This window comes from Chionomys nivalis, chromosome 9, assembly GCF_950005125.1.
Source record: "Chionomys nivalis chromosome 9, mChiNiv1.1, whole genome shotgun sequence".
Classification (NCBI taxonomy): domain Eukaryota; kingdom Metazoa; phylum Chordata; class Mammalia; order Rodentia; family Cricetidae; genus Chionomys; species Chionomys nivalis.
In genome coordinates, this window is record NC_080094.1 from 53,367,414 (window position 1) to 53,383,721 (window position 16,308).

The 16,308-nt window shown below is 44.1% G+C and overlaps 1 protein-coding gene across 4 annotated transcripts in view; it reads left to right on the top strand.

Annotated features, from left to right (window-relative positions):
* Tp53bp1 (tumor protein p53 binding protein 1) overlaps positions 1–16,308 on the top strand; it is a 71,184-nt gene that overhangs the window by 22,656 nt on the left and 32,220 nt on the right. For 3 of the 4 annotated variants that reach the window (XM_057781963.1, XM_057781960.1, XM_057781961.1), the window contains exons 11-14: positions 2,424–2,629; positions 8,503–9,790; positions 14,900–15,019; positions 15,736–15,939. In XM_057781963.1, the coding sequence (XP_057637946.1) occupies positions 2,424–2,629; positions 8,503–9,790; positions 14,900–15,019; positions 15,736–15,939 (1,818 nt within the window). The remainder of the gene's footprint in view (positions 1–2,423; positions 2,630–8,502; positions 9,791–14,899; positions 15,020–15,735; positions 15,940–16,308) is intronic. The other variant, XM_057781962.1, reaches the window with a different exon arrangement.

Sequence of the window (16,308 nt, forward strand, 5' to 3'; positions counted from 1 at the left end):
CAATAGCATTCTGACTGTTTGTGTCATTGGCGAAACCCGGGCAGAGCAATAGCATTCTGACTGTTTGTGTGATTGGTGGGGATGAGATTCCTTTCTACAAAACCCTACTTAGATTATTAGGTTAGTGTCTTAATTTCTTCTATCTGTGATGTGAACATATGAAAAAGGATTATATAAAAATCTTCTCCAGAGTTTAATCAGTGCTCACTGTAGAAAATTTGGAAAAGTGTATTAGAGTAAAGTGAAGAAAATGAAAGAACCATCCGAGGGTCCACAGTCCAGATTTAATCACCGTCAGTATTTGGATGTGTCTTCAAAGGTTTTCTGTGCGTACGAGAAGTATTCTTACGCAGTTGGCATCATTCTGTATCTGATTTAGTTTTCTTTTTTCTTTTTCTTGTAACATTGCGTCAGCTGTTTTGAACACATTTGCTTAATATGTGCATACATGTTTGTGAAGTTTCTAATGCTCTTTAGATTTGTTTTGTCATCTAAATCAAAGTTTGTAGAACTGGACCCTAAAGTCTCATGAGACTGGCATGTAAGGGTGAGCAAGCAGCTAGGGTGGCACTGAATTTGGATTGTATGTGTGACTGTAAACTGGGGCAAACTCAATGGAGAAAGTAGCTTGTGACTCGTGTGGTTGGGGTCAAGTTGTCGGTTCAGGGTCAGAAGCCTGATAAACTAAACAGGCCGGTTCTGACGATGGGCTGGTAGTCTTAAGGTAGGTAGAATATTATGCAGAAACCGTGTTTTTTAGATTCTATATGTAATGGGTGTTTTGCCTGCATGTATGTTTGTGAACCACTTGTGTGCCTGGCACCCCAAGGCCAGGATAGTGTGTTGGATCCCCTGGAATTGGAGTTGCAGATGACTGTGAGCTGCCATGTGAGTGCTGGGTGGGACTCGAACCTAGGTCCTTTGGAAGAACAGTAACCTGTGCTCTTAACCTTTGAATCATCTTCCCAGCCCCAGAAACAGTTTTTGTGTTCTCTCTGTGTGTTTCCCCTGAGCAGTTTGTGTTGGAATCAGTGTCTTGGTTCTGAGCTAAATCAGTGTTGGTTGGCGTGGGTAACTCTGAATTTGTTCTGGTGTCAGTCTCTGCACTTAGTACGTACTGCAGCTACAAGTTCATACATTAGATAACTGACTCAGAGTGATGAACAAATTCATTGCCTTTCTGGGCCTGGGGCAGACAGTTAACTATTAACAGATTTAATAGTTAAATTAGGTGGCATTAAGTGCTGGGGAGGTGGCTCAGCAGTCAAAGTGCTGGAGTTGGTGGGATCCTTGAAGCCCATGTAGATGCTGGGAGAGCATGGTGGCCTGCTGGTTAATCTAGCTTCAGAAGGTGGAGATGGGACCCACGGGGCTAAGCTGGTTAGCAACACTAGGCAAAGTCAAGTAAAATTTTGACATCAACCTTGGGCCTCCACAGACACCCCCCAATTTGACCACACGTGCTTGTACCCACACACATGTAGACATTCATACACATGCACACCACATATACAAACACATGAAAATATTAATCTGACTATTCCTACAGGCGTGAGAATGAGCTACAATATGCTGGGAAGGTTTAGAGGAGTCGATGTGATTTCCATTTTGTATGGGTCAGGTGTAGTGATGTTTTGTTTGTAATCTAATAAAGTTTGCATGAAGATCAGCCTGCAGGGCTAAACCACTAGTTAGCCAGAGAGACCAGGCAGTGGTGGCACACGCCTTTAATTCCAGCATTCGGGAGACAGAGGCAGATGGATCTCTCTGAGTTCAAAGCCACCGTGTGCTCCACGAGAGTGAATCTGTCTAAAAGAGAAACTCCTCACACAAAGGTGATCCCAGCACTTGGAATCACAGCAATAGGGAGATGGAGACAGGCGCTCAAATGCAGTCTGGGGTTTTGTAGAGACAGCAGCAGTCTGAAGGTTGGTGGAGATAGGATCACCCCTTTGGTTTGAGCATTGGTAGAAGTAAGAACTCTCTAGTTCTAGTAAGAACTGCTCTGCCTCCCTGATCTTTCAGCTCTTCTGATTCCAGGTTTTATTTATTAAGACCAATTAGAATTCGTGCTACAGTGGGGTGGGTGCCCTCAGATGAAACACCATTTTTTAGTCTGTATTTGAAAATAGATGTGTCCTGGTGAGGTGATTAAAAATGCTTGACTGGAAAGCCTGACAGTCTGAGTGTTGTCCCTGGAGCCCATAGTGGGAGGAGAGACCCAGCTCCTGAGAGTTGTCCGCTGAGCTCCATATGTATGCACATGCATGTGCACAGGGCAGGATTGGTGGGACACAAGCCACTGTCATGTCAGTTTTTGAAAATTAGGATACCGTGCTTTAGGAATTGAAGTTTCTGTAGCATAATTGCTGTTGGTATTGGTGAGTGATAATTTCTTAATCATTTTTCCTGTGTGGAATCAGATGAGCCCATGGATATATCAGTGATGCCTGAAGAAGGAGGGGAGACTTTGCAGAAGCTTCAGGATGAGGAAGCATTGGAAATAGAAAAGCCGCTCCTCCCATGTCAGCCTGCTGCGTCACCCCGCGTGTCAACCCCAGTGTCTCAGAGCACGCCCGTCTGCACTCCGGGCTCGCTGCCCATCCCTTCGCAGCCGGAGTTCTCTCATGTGAGTGTTGTAGGCAGAGGCTCCTTCTCCTCACACTTTTGCTTTCCTCCTTACTTTTTTTTTTCTCTTCGAGGCAGGGTTTTTTTATGTGATAGCCCTGGCTTCCTGGAACTTGCTTTGTAGACCAGACTGGCCTCGAACTCAGAGCTTCCCCTCCTCCTTACTTTGTGGTTCAGGGATTTGAACCTAAGGGTGCACAGTTCTTAGGGCTGCTGTGGCTGTGAAGAGACACCATGACTATGGAAAACACTTAAAGGGCTGACCTACAGTTCAGACATGGTGCCGAGGGCGCTGAGAGGGAGAGGGAGACTGGCACTGGGCATGATGTGGAGACCTCAGAGCCCGCCTCCACAGTGACACGCTTCTGCTAACGAGGCCACACCTACTCCATCAAGGCCACACCTTCTAATATTGTAACTCCCTATGGTCCAAGCATTCAAACACAGAGTCTGTGGGACCCATTCCTTCCTATTCAGAACACCACACTCAGACTCCAGGCAAGTGCTTTGTCACTGAGCAACATATCTAGATCAATCTTTAAAGAAAGTATTCTATTTTTTGATTGTAAATCTATCCTTTAATGGCTGAGCCATCCAGTGGTGACACACACCTTTAATCCTAGCACTCAGGAAGCAGAGGCAGGTGGATCTCTGTGAGTTCGAGACCATCCTGGTCTACAGAGTGAGTTCCAGGACAGCCAGAGCTACAGAGAAACTATGTTTTGAAAAACAAAAAGTACGTTATTGTGTGTGCATGTATATGTGACATGCATGTTATTGCATGTATGTGTGGAGGTCAGAGGGTGACTTTGGGCATCATTTTTACAGTTGATCTGTTTCCCATCTTTGCTTGCTGGCTTCTTTGGTCAAGTTCAGTGGTTTTCAGCCTTCCTAGTGCTGTGACACTGTAGTACAACATCATGTTGTGCTGACCCCCAATCATAAAATTATTTTTGTTGCTAATTAGTAATCGTAATTTTGTGCTTGGGGTGGTGGTGCATGCCTTTAATCCAGCACTCGGGATGCAGAGGCAGACAGATCTCTGAGTTTGAGGCCAGCCAGATCTACAGAGTTACTTCCAGGACAGCCAAGGCTATACAAAGAAATCCTGTCTTGGAAAACAAAACAAAAAACAATTGTAATTTTGTTATTGTTATAAATCATAATGTAAATATATGATATACGGGGTATCCGATATGGGGCCATGTGAAAGGGTTGTGTGACCCCCCAAAGGGGCCGTGACCCACAAGTTGAGAACTGCTGGTCTAGTTCCTCATGCTGGTTGGGGACATTTTCTTAGAGCCTTTTATCTACTCTCTTATTTATTTCATAGTTTGTAGGCTATGGAGTTATAAATGATTGCTGATACTTGACAATTTTAAGGCATTGCACTCCTGATTTTGTGTTTCTGGTGCTTTTATTGAGTAGTATAAGGCAAATTGATTTTGCTTTGGACCCTGTGACCTTCTTTTTGAATTGTAATTCTGCAGTCCCAGTGTCTGTACTCCCCACCCTAGACGTCTCTGGGTTGTATCAGGTTGACAGCTGAAGCTAACTGTGATAGCGTGATTTCCCTGCATGGAGCAGACCTTCAGTCCATCTCTTGGGACTTGCCCTGTTGTGTGTGTATGACGTTTACTTTTTAGTTGAGTTGACAAACATTGGGGTTTTTCTCTTTTTGTCTCTGTGAATCATGCTGCTATGAAGGCTGATGTACACACTTGTGTGAGGCTGTGTTTTATTTTTCTTATGTAAACTGTGGGTGTAGTTGCTGGGCGTCTATTTTAATCTTCGGATTACTAATTTCTATGCTTTTGTTTTTAATTCTTGCAGTCTTTTTTCCCTCTGAATATTTTTGTCTTGGTTATGTATGTATTTCTCTTTAATGATAATAATCATTTTGAAAGTTTTTCTTCTCCAGAAGTGTCACTGTTCTAAGTAGGTTTGATAGTGTGTTTATTTATGTGGTGCTAGGGCCGAGCCCACGGCCTCGAGCACGCTGTGTAAACGATTACTTCGGTTCTTAGTTATTTCGTTTTGAGACAGAGTCTGCTTTGTAACCCAGGCTAGCCTTGTACTTGTCCTAGCCTTGGTCTCCTAGCCTTTGAAAGGTGTGTCACCATGCCATGCCTGTTTAGTGTTGGGGAACCAGACTGTAGGCCTGAATGAAATGTATGTGTTTACGAATAGGTTATACCAAAGACCAATTCTGTTTCCTTTTTTCATGTTTTTGAGGTAAGGTCACGTGGTATCCCATGTTTTTGAGGTGGGGTCACGTGGTATTACGTGTTTTTGAGGTGGGGTCACGTGGTATCGCAAACTACTCACTGTGTAACTGAGGACAACATGGAACTCGGACCTTCCTGCCTCTACCACCTGAATGGAGGGATTTCGGGAAGTGTCCTGTCACATGATTTCGTGGAGTGGTTTTTTTCATTATTTGTTTGTTTTGAGACAGGGTCTCACTATGTAACTCTGGCTGTCCTGGAACTCACTATGTAGTCCAGGCTGGCCTCAAACTCTAACCTGTCTCTGCCTCCTGACTGCTGGGATTAAAAGCATCTGCCACGAACACCCAGCTTGTTGAGTAGTTTTGTTAATAATAGGGTTGGAACCCAAGGCTCTGTGTATTATGTGCATGCTAGACACGAACTCTCTCAACTGAACTATATCCATAACTTGGTTTTTGTTTGTTTGTTTGTTTGTTTTTTTGTTTTTTTTTTTCTGATTTTTTTTGAGACAGGGTTTCTTTGTAGCTTTGGAGCCTGTCCTGAAACTCGCTCTGTAGACCAGGCTGGCCTTGAACTCACAGAGATCCGCCTGCCTCTGCCTCCCAAGTACTGGGATTAAAGGTGTGTGCCACCACTGCCTGGTTTTAGGCAGTGCTCTTAACTGCTGAGCCATCTCCCCATCTTTGACCCTTGTTGTCTTTTAAATAAGAGCTTTTCCTAACCTGCTGCCATTTAGAGTGAAAAGCCAGAACTCGGGATTAGTAGTCCTGAGGTGATAGCTGGGACTTCTGGTCCTCACTGCGTGTAATCTGCTGGGATCTCTGTCAAGAGTATCCCAGCATAGGGATCCTGACCATCGTGGGATGATCCCATTCCCCAGAAAATTCTAACCCGCTGCCTGCTGGGTACAGGGTCTGTTGTCGTATAGTGGGTCTTTAGAGGAGGAAGGTTTGGGGTGAAGGTGATGTGACCCAGGAAGAGGTTCCACTTAGTCTGCAGAGTCCTGCAACCCCTCTATCTTCAGGATGGGCCTCTCTCGCCTGGGCTTCTTGTCCTCCAGTCCCGGGCATTGTGTTCATTTTCTCAGGGTTGAGGGGGGGCAGGGAAGAGGATATGAGAGTTGAACTGCTTCTTACACAGACTTCCAGGCGGCCGTCCTGTTCTAGCAGCTCCCTTACCATCACTCTTAGGATTATCTGGTGCTACTGCCAAGTCTAGTAAGTCCTTTTCAGGTTGGGGCATGGCGTGGTGTGTTTACCCTGGTAACCTTTTACCTTTCTTTTATTTGGCCTTGTAATTACCTCTCACTTGTCTACCAAGTGGATTGCCATTCTTTCAGAAAATATGTGTGTGCGTGCGTGTGTGTGTGTGTGTGTGTGTAGTTCTTTTCTTTTCCTTGAGAATTGTGCATGTTAGGGAAAAACATGCTTTTACCATTGCTTAGCTGGGTTTCAGAAATAATTAAGATGGATGTTGAATTTACCGTTCTAATTTAAATGTTACCTCCTTTTTTATTATGTATCAAATTCCTATGTCATTCCTTTTTTTAAAATATTTATTTATTATGTATACAATATTCTTTCCGTGTGTATGCCTGCAGGCCAGAAGAGGGCACCAGACCCCATTACAGATGGCTGTGAGCCACCATGTGGTTGCTGGGAATTGAACTCAGGACCTTTTGGAAGAGCAGGCAATGCTCTTAACCTCTGAGCCATCTCTCCAGCCCCTCCTATGTCATTCTTAAAGGTAGAAAGACAGTGTTGACTCATGAGAGTTGTGATGTGGTACCTGTGGTCATGCACATACTATGTGTTCAGACATTCACATACCACACCATAACCAACCATAGCAACACTAGTAACAAATTAAAAATAAAGAGACCAGGTGGTGGTGGCACACGCCTTTAGTTCCAGCACTAGGGAAGCAGAGGCAGGCAGGTTTCTGTAAGTTTGAGGCCAGCCTGGTCTATAGAGTGAGTTCCAGGACAGCTAGGGCTGTTACACAGAGAAATTCTGTCTGGAAAAATGGAAGGAAGGAAGGAAGGAAGGAAGGAAGGAAGGAAGGAAGGAAGGAAAGAAGGAAGGAAAAGAAATGGGTTAATTTAAAGCAAGCATGAAGGTACGTACCCATAATTATATAGCACATGGGTGGTAAAGGCAGGAAGAGCAGGCATTCAAGGTCAGCCTGGCCATAATGAGTTCCTGTTTTAACCCTCACCCTATCCCCACCCCTTCAAGAAAGATAAAAGAAAAACAGCATTGGGGCAGCAGGATGCTTGGGGTTGGTGGGTATTTGCTCCTAAAGCCTGAGAGCCTGAGTTGATCAGCAGAACAAAGGAACAACAGTGGAAAGAGAGACTTGATTCTCAAAAGTCATCCTCTGGCCTCCAGATAGTGTTTATGTTAGAAGAGTGCTCTGTGCATGCATGTACACATACACATATACACACACACACGTGTACATACACTTTTTTTTTTTGTTTGTTTTTTGAGACAAGTTCTTATTATGTGGTCTTGACTGGCCTGGATCTCACTATGTAGAGTAGGCTGGCCTTGAACTCATAGAGATCCAGTTGTCTTTTCCTTTCCTGTGCTGAGATTAAAGGTGCATGCCTCAGACTACTATGTGCCTGTGCATATCAAGATAGGGGCCACTTCGTAGCCCTGGATGGCCTGGGACTCACTGTATAGATAAGCTGGCCTACAATTTACAGCAGTGTTCTCATCTCTGCTTCCCAACCTCTGGGATTACTACATGTTCATGGTTCCTAGGCTTTGTCTAGGTTTTACTTTTTGTTGTTGTTGTTGTTTTGTTTTGTTTTTTTTTAATGAGATAGGGTTTCTCTGTGTAGTCCTGGCTGTTCTGGAACTTCCTATGTAGACCTCAAAACTCACGGAGATTCTCCTGCCTCTACCTGGGGAGGGCTGGCATTAAAGGGATGGGTCACATTTGTATAGTATGTTAGACAAGCACTCCGCCAACTGAGCTAGTCAACATCACAGCCCACACGAGGAATTTGGAGTTGTGTGTAAGTGTGTGTTTAACTTTAGGAGGGCTGCGCTACCGTGTCTGTGCTGTTTTGCTTTCTTGCCAGCCATGCGTGAGGATTTACAGTTGTTCCACGGAGATGTTGGTACTTGGTTTGTGAGGTTTTAGAACTTAGCCATTTTTGTGCATCTGGTGGCATTTCATTGTAGTTTTAGTTATATTTCTCCATGTCTGATTACAACGCTCTTGTGTCTTTGCACTTTGACACCCACCCTATGACTGTCCGCAGTGGTCCTACTTCGTGAGGTTGGAGATGTTTCTGTAAACATATTGGGGTCCATTTCATGTGGATGACATGACTTTGGCAGCTTGATGGTGAAGTTAAGTTTGAATATTCTTGTGCTTAATAAACTAGTACTTTTTGGCTTTTGTTTAGATTATGCTTATTTTTGCCAGAGATTTTACAAGACACTGAACAGAATGACTCATGTAGTTGAAAGACGGGTTGTAGGGTTTGACGTTCTTGAATTCCAGCCCTAGCAAAGGTCTTTACTTTCTGAATAATTGATGTAGAAATGTAGGTGAATCTAAAGGTTAGATATAAAAGAAACACGATATGGACTACTGATGGCTTGACGTTTTGATCCTTCCTCAGGACATTTTCATTCCCTCACCAAGTCTGGAAGAGCGGTCGAGCGATGAGAAGAAGGACGGCAATCTGCACAGCTCATCTTTGACTGTCGAGTGTTCCAAGACTTCAGAGAGTGAACCAAAGAATTTCACTGCCGACCTTGGGCTCTCTCTGACAGGGGACTCTTGCAAACTGATACTTTCTACAAGTGAGTATAGCCAGTCCTCAAGGATGGAGGGCTTGGGCTCTCCCAGGATCGAGGGAGATGGAGAGAACACACAGATTGACGATACCGAGCCACTGTCTCCAGTTACCAATTCTAAACCTCCTGCCGAAGGTGATAATATCCTGATGAATCCAGCACAAGATGACCAGCTAGAACTGAGTCAGAATGATGGCCAAACAGAAGCGGGTGACGCAGAGAACAAAGGTGACGCTGATGTTTTAGCTGCTGGTAGGAAAGGCGGAGAAGAGACTGCCACTGAAGATGTTTGCATTGATCTCACTTGTGATTCCGGGAGCCAGGCTGTTCCATCTCCTGCTACTCGGTCCGAGGCTCTTTCTAGCGTCTTAGATCAGGAGGAAGCTGTGGAAATTAAAGAACAGCATCCAGAGGAGGGGTTTTCAGGATCTGATGTAGAAGAAGTCCCTGAGACTCCCTGTGGAAGTCACAGAGAGGAGCCCAAGGAAGAAACGATGGAGAGTATCCCGCTGCACCTGTCTCTGACTGAAACTCAGTCCCAGCCATTGTGTCTTCAGAAGGAACCCCCCAAAGAAGAATGCCCAGAAGCTATGGAAGTTGAAACCAGTATGATTAGTGTTGACTCCCCCCAGAAGCTGCCAGCAGAGCTCGACCAGGAGTTAGAGCATAAGGAGCCAGAAACCTGGGAGGAAGCCACGTCCGAGGGCTCCAGTGTTGTTATTGTTGACGTGAAGGAGCCCTCACCAAGAGCTGATGTTCCCAGTGAACCGTTGGAGGGAGTGGAGAAATGCTCAGACTCCCAGTCCTGGGAGGATGTGGCTCCAGAGGTGCAGCCGTGCGTCGAGAATAGAGTGAACACGCTGGAGGAAAAGGATGCCAAGTGTGATGGAGATGTGAAAGCAGAGAGCACAGCAAAGGACGCTGTCGAGGAAGACTCTCCGCAGCCTCCCAGACCCGACCAGGAGATGCCCCAGCTTCAAGAGAAAGACAGCTCAGTGACTGTAGATGCCAGAGTGGCCGAAGCCAAGCAGATGGGGGCAGAGGGAATGTCCCAGCAGCTTGCGAAGGCCCCAGCCTGCGCCTCACAGAGTTTCTGTGAAAGTTCTAGCGGTGAGTGATGACAGATTCATTTTGAGCTGTCCGGCCAGGCGTCCTTTGGAAAGGAAGTAGGAGAGCTCACACACTGTCAGAAATGAGTGTTAGCGTGAGAGAGTAATTTTGAGATTAGTGATTGTAGTTTTCTTTCCTACTTGTAACTATTTTTATGACCAGAGAACATTGGAGATTTATCAACACCATAATTCAGGAGTAGTTAATGTGTGTAGTTAGGAATCGTACCAGTTTATTTTTTGTCTACTTAGGTCCTGCCTTTGAGGCTCCCCTACCACCCCATGATTAACCTCATGTGAGCTACGCAGGTGCCACAGTGAGCTATACTTTCATCCCTAACATATTTTTATGATTCCACAGGTGCAATGAGTCCTTTCTTTTTCTATCTTATCTCGTCTCTATCTATCTGTTTATCTCTGTCTGTCTGTCTGTCTTTGTCATTTTTGATTCAAGGCTTAATTTTTACAGTCCAGACTGGCTTCACATTTTCTTTTTTCCTGATATTTAATAATTTTATTTTAAAACAAAGTTATTATTTGAAAATTTTATAGATTTGTACAATGTATTTTGATTATATCCATCCACCATTACTTTCCTCCAAACTCCTGGTGCCCCTGACCTCATTACCCTCCCAACTTCATGTCTTTCTTTTACTGGTATATTATTAGCCCCCCCCCCCGAGTCCAGTCAGTATTACCCGTATGTGCATGATTGTGAGGCCATCCACTGGGGCGTTGACCCACCAGCGACTGTATCCGTAAAGGCAAGCCCTCCCTCAGCAGCCATCAGCTGCCAGTAGCCTCTTCCCCCTTCGCGCTGGAGTTTCTACTGGCTTGATCTTGCGCAGGCCCAGTACAGGTAACTGTAGGTGTCAAGAGTTGATGCGTGTAACAGCCACGTCATGTCCAGAAGTCAGCATTTCCTAGCTCTCTCCTCATCCACCAGCTCTTACCTTCTTTCCCCTGTCCTTCTGCAAAGCCTTGGATGGGGAGGTTAATGGAGATCATTCCAGCTGAGCACTTGTGGTCAGATCTACCTGAAACCTGGACTAGACAGGAGTCTCTGCAGTAACTGTTGCCCACTGAAAAAAAAACAGCTTTTCTGACCACAGTTGAGAGCAATGTACACCTATAGGTATAAGCATAAATATATAGAAGGCAGATTGACAGCTTGATTCTAACATAACAGTGTGTCCCAGCTGTGGCCTGTGCTGTCCCTAGTCAGGGGCTTTTGACAAGGTTTATAGTACTATGCCTTCAAATGTTTTATTTCCTGTTTCCATGTCTCAGGTGCTGGGGTTACAGCTGTGTGCCACATTGCCTGTCAGAAATATCTTTTTTTTTTTTCAGATTTATGAATATGAGTACTCTATATGTATGCCTTTATGGCAGAAGAAGGCATCAGATCCCACTACAAATGGTTGTGAGCCACCATGTGGTTGCTAGGAATTGAACTCGGGATCTCTGGAAGAGCAGCCAGTGCTTTTAACCTCTGAGCCATCTCTCTAGCCTGCCAAGAGTACCTTTTAGAATATTCTAAGATACTTAACAATGAATTATTTTTTGTCATAGACACTGCCTTATTAAAATATATTTTACTAATATTAGTCTGGATTATTGAAGATGGTGGAAAATTATTTGTTTCTCTCCTCCTTGCCTCTCTCTTCACCCCTCTGCCCCTTTTCCTTCCTCTCCTAACTCGTTCTGCTCCCCTTTACTTCCCTCCTTCCCCTTTCTCTTAACTCCTCCCTTCCCTTTCCTCTTTCCTTCTCTCTTCCTCCTCCTTCCTTTGACTTCCTCTTTCCCTCCCCACATCTGTCCCTTCTTCCTTTCTCCTCTCTTCCCTTCCTCTTTCATTTCCCCTTCCTTTCTCCCTCTTCCATTTAGCTAAGAAGTACAGTAACTGCTCCATGTAGAGAGAACCCTGAAAGTGGGTGCCTCCCTCTTCTTCTTAAGTGTTCTCCTTGAGGATTGGGGAATGTAGCTCGATGGTAGACCTTGAAATCAGTGTCCAGCAGTGGAGGGTAGGGAAGGAAAATGAAAGAAAAATAATTTAGTTTTAAAAAACTGTGTTCAAAAAAGTTGTATGTGTATGGGTGTTTTGCCTGCATATATGTACTTGTTCCACATCCGTGCACCAATTTATTGAATAGGAAAAAGTAATGAAAATAATAGTTAATTGTATGTAGAGGAAATTTCTGTCTCACCTAGTTCCGCATCTGTTCAGTCCCAAAGAAACACACAGAGGCTTATATTAATTATAAACTGTTTGGTTTATTAGCTCAGGCTTATTATTAACTAGCTCTTATAACTTAAATTAACCCATAATTCTTGTCTATGTTTAGCCATGTGGCTTGGTACCTTTTCTCAGTTAGGCATTCTCATCTGCATCTGGCTGGTAATTACATTTCTGCCTTTCCTCTTCCCAGAATTCTCCTTGTCTGGTCATCCTGCCTATTCTTCTTGCCTGGCTACTGCCAATCAACATTTTATTAAACTAATATGAGTGACAAATCTTTACAGTGTACAAGAGCATTATCCCATAGCAATTTTATTTATGAAAGGTCAAGAACTTAAAAGTTGGAGCTGGAGAGATGGCCCAGTGGTTGAGGATGCTTACTGCTCTTGTAGAGGACCAGAGTTTGGTTTCCCGTATCACAAATCCCTATGACTCTGCAGATACCAGACCCCACACATGGTGCACAGACATATATGAGGCATAACATCCATACACAAAACAAAAATAAATAAATACTAAAAAAAAAAGCTTAGGAATTTTAGGTAGGGATAGGCCTGATTTAGTTTATGCCATAGATCATTTATGAAAAAGCCTCTGAGGACTAAGATTGCCCAGTAGCCAGCTCTAAGGAAACAATGACACCACCATCCTCAGAACAGCTGGAGTCTACACCTGTGTCTGGGGACAAGAGTTAAAAATAAATATTTAAAAAAAGAAAGGAAAAGTTTTATTTAGAAATTAGAGCATGAAGGAATAATAGCTTCTGATGCAGAAGAGACGGAAAAGCCGTCATATGTTTGACATTTAGCTTGTGGGTGAGCTGGAGGGTAGCTCATTGGTAGGGACCTTGCCTTGATTTTCTTAGGCCTTAGGTTTGATCCCCTTATTGCAAAACAAACAATAGCATAGAAACAGTTGTTTAGACTACCCATTGAGACCCTATCTCAGCCCTTTCCCCCACTATACAGAGGTTTAAGTATTGCTTTGAAGTGATGAATTCTGTGGATTTCTCAGAAATGAGACCAAACTCTCCACACAGGTGACTTGACAGTTGGTGTGGTTTCCTTTGCCTTTATTGTATCTTCATTTGTTGATGCGCTGACAGGCAGTAGAAGAGCCTATAATAGTCTGGTACGGAAGAAAAGATTTGATAGTTTAAATAATGGGCTCAATAGGAAAGAACTGAAATGTGGAAAATTCCAGCTAAAAGGATGAAATAGACAAGTTATTTTGTAGAATTTGGTGGCAATCTGACTATTAATGACAGTTTTCAGATGGCTGGATAAGTACAGAGAAATACAAAAGCATTTGGAGGACTGAATGTGAATAATTAAGAAAGACTGGAGACTTGGGTGCCCCCAGTTAACTGTGTGCTAACTAGAAAGTTAGGATTTAAAATACTTTTCAACTGATTTCATGTGTCTGAATGTTGGGCCTGTGTGTATGCATGTACAACATGTGGATGCTTGATACAGCAGTCGCAGAGGGCATCAGATCCCTGCATCTGGAGCCGTGGATGGTTGTGCGCTAGCTACCATGTTGGTTCTTCTGCAAGGTGCTCTTAACTGCTTGAACTGCCTCTCTCTAACCCAGAGAGTTAGGGATTTTCCTTGTATTGAAAGCCTCAAAGGATTTTGACCAGAAACCAGTTTGTTGAGAGCCATGATATTCAGCTTGTCTCTGGTTACACTGTAGAAAGAACTGGAGTTAGGGAGAGGGCTAATCTAGGTAGAGAAAATGATTGGTGGGCTGTGCTATCCAGATGAAAGTAGCTGCAGTGCGCCCTAGGGCCTGAAAACATTTCAAGTCTCAGTTACATTGATGAAATGAGATGGTCTTAAATTATTTTTAGTAAGTTGTACCTAGAATTGTGCAAAGGAATCTTATACCAGGACACAGTTCCCAGAGCAGACTGTTGTAGTGATATTTTATTTGTAATTTAACTAATAAAGCTTGCCTGAAGATCAGAGAGCAGAGCGAAGCCACTAGTTAGCCATAGAGGCCAGGCAGTGGTGGCACACACCTTTAATCCCAGCCCTTGGGAGACGGAGGCAGATGGATCTATGTGAGTTCAAGGCCACATTGGGCTACTCTAGATTGATCCAGTCTCAAAGAGAAGCAGTGCCAGGCAGTGGTGGCTCACACCTTTAATCCTAGTACTTGGAGCCAAACACCTATGATTCTAGCCCTAGGGAGGTGGAGACAGTAGTGATATCGCTGGGCAGAGAGAGGAATATGCAGGAGGAGGCAGGAGTCTGCAGTCTGAGGTTTGGTGGAGGCAGATGCAGTCTGAGAATCAGTAGAGACAGGATCACCCCTTTGGTCTGCGCATTGGTAGAGGTGAGTGACTACCTAGTGACTGGCTTCTTTGCTTCTCTGATCTCTCAACTTTCACCCCCTATTATCTGACTCTGGGTTTTATTAAGACCAATTAGAATTCGAGTTACAGACTGTAACATCAGACTTTGCTTTGGAAGTCCTGTAGAATGCAGAGCTAAGAAAGGAACTCCCAGGTCGCATTTACTAAATTATACCATCTAGGTTCAAAAGTATCCAGATCTGTGTTGCTAAGTTGTCTAGATAGAGTGTTTTGGAAGTAGATGATGACCCAGTGTTGCTCAGGCTAGCTTCTTTTTCTTTGCCTGTCCTCTGGTGTCTTGTCATCAGGGCTGTTGGTGTCTGTGGAGCCCGCTGTTTTCTTGCAGTAGGGAATTTGTTTGGATGGCTGCTGAAGGTGATAGGAATAAAAATTTGGGAAAAGAACAACTGAAATTTTGGGGGGATAGTTTCTCATTTTTGTGTAATGTATACTTTAGTGTGGCTTTTTTTCTTTTCCATTATTGTGTTTTCATTTTTGTTTGTTTATTTCAGAAACCCCATTTCATTTCACTTTGCCTAAAGAAGGTGATATTATCCCACCCTTGACTGGCACAACCCCACCTCATATTGGGCACCTAAAATTGGATCGCAACAGACATAGTACTCCTATTGGTGAGTGATTTGTAAAAAAAGATATTTAAGGCATTAAAATAAAAGCCACTTAAAGGCCTTTTCTAAGATACCGTTCTTTATGCAAGTGATACTTTTGAATCTGAGGAGTTGGCCTGAATGCGAAGGCCGATGTCTGGTTTGGAGGAGCAGGGTGTGATTTTACTGCCAGGAGCTGAGAGGACAGAGAGGGTGAGGGAAGGAGGGGAAGAGTCAAGCCTTGTCACATCGCTGGTAGAACTGCAGAGCTAGCTGGGCTAGGGAACTGTTTTGCAGAAGTGTGGAGAAGTGCTCAGTGCACTGGCTCATCGGTCTGCTCGACAGGGCAAGAAACTTAGATCCTCTACCCTTGCAGCAGCAGGCAGATTTCTACATTAACCTATTTGTTTTCTCCAGTCAGTGCTGGGAGGTAACAGTCATGCCGCCTGGAGTCTCCTGCTACCTATGCCTGATGCTGGCAGATGTGGGTTGGCTGAGGGCTCATGCAGCATCCTTTGTCCAGATGCAGAAGTGGAACTGAATCCTGTTGCTCCTCTTAAGACCAGGTGTCAATCCTAGTTGGTAGTTGTTGATAATGTAACAGGATCTATCCTAGGAACCCTCTGATCCTGCAGAGTGGTGGAGCCAAACAGGCAAATTGATCTTTTCGAATGACTGTTTCTCGTGTTTGTATTTTAGTGTTCTTTCTTTCTTCTTCTTCCCTGTCCCCCTTCTCTCAGGGATTTGCAGCTATCCAGAAAGCACCATAGCAACCAGTGATGTCATGTCTGAAAGCACGATGGAGATCAATGATCCTCTACTTGGGAGTGAAAAAGGAGATTCCGAGTCTGCCCCAGAAATGGACGGAAAACTGTACCTGAAAATGAAACTGGTCAGTCCCGAGACAGAGGCCAGCGAAGAATCCTTGCAGTTTAGCCTGGAAAGTAAGTTTTATTGCGTGGTGTTATTGGGTAATTAGTTTCTTCAACAATCTAGGAAGTACTAATTACCTTCTGTTTCTAATGATGGCTACTTCTGTCTTTGCAAAGTCTTGTTCTCGGATTTCATTTTTGACTTTTTGCTTTTGGCGAGTCCCTGTCATGTTGCTGAAGATGAGGTATTCTATTTTATAGTGGTTGTTGCTTGTACTTTCTCATATTGAGTAATTGTTTTTCACATTCAGGAAGAGTGTAGGGCTTCAGAAAGGGCTCAGTCGTTAAGAGCATGTATTACTTTTCCAGAGGGCCCAAGTTCTGCTCCTAGCACTCACCTCAGGGTCTCAGAAACACCTGTAATTCAAGATCCATAGGGAC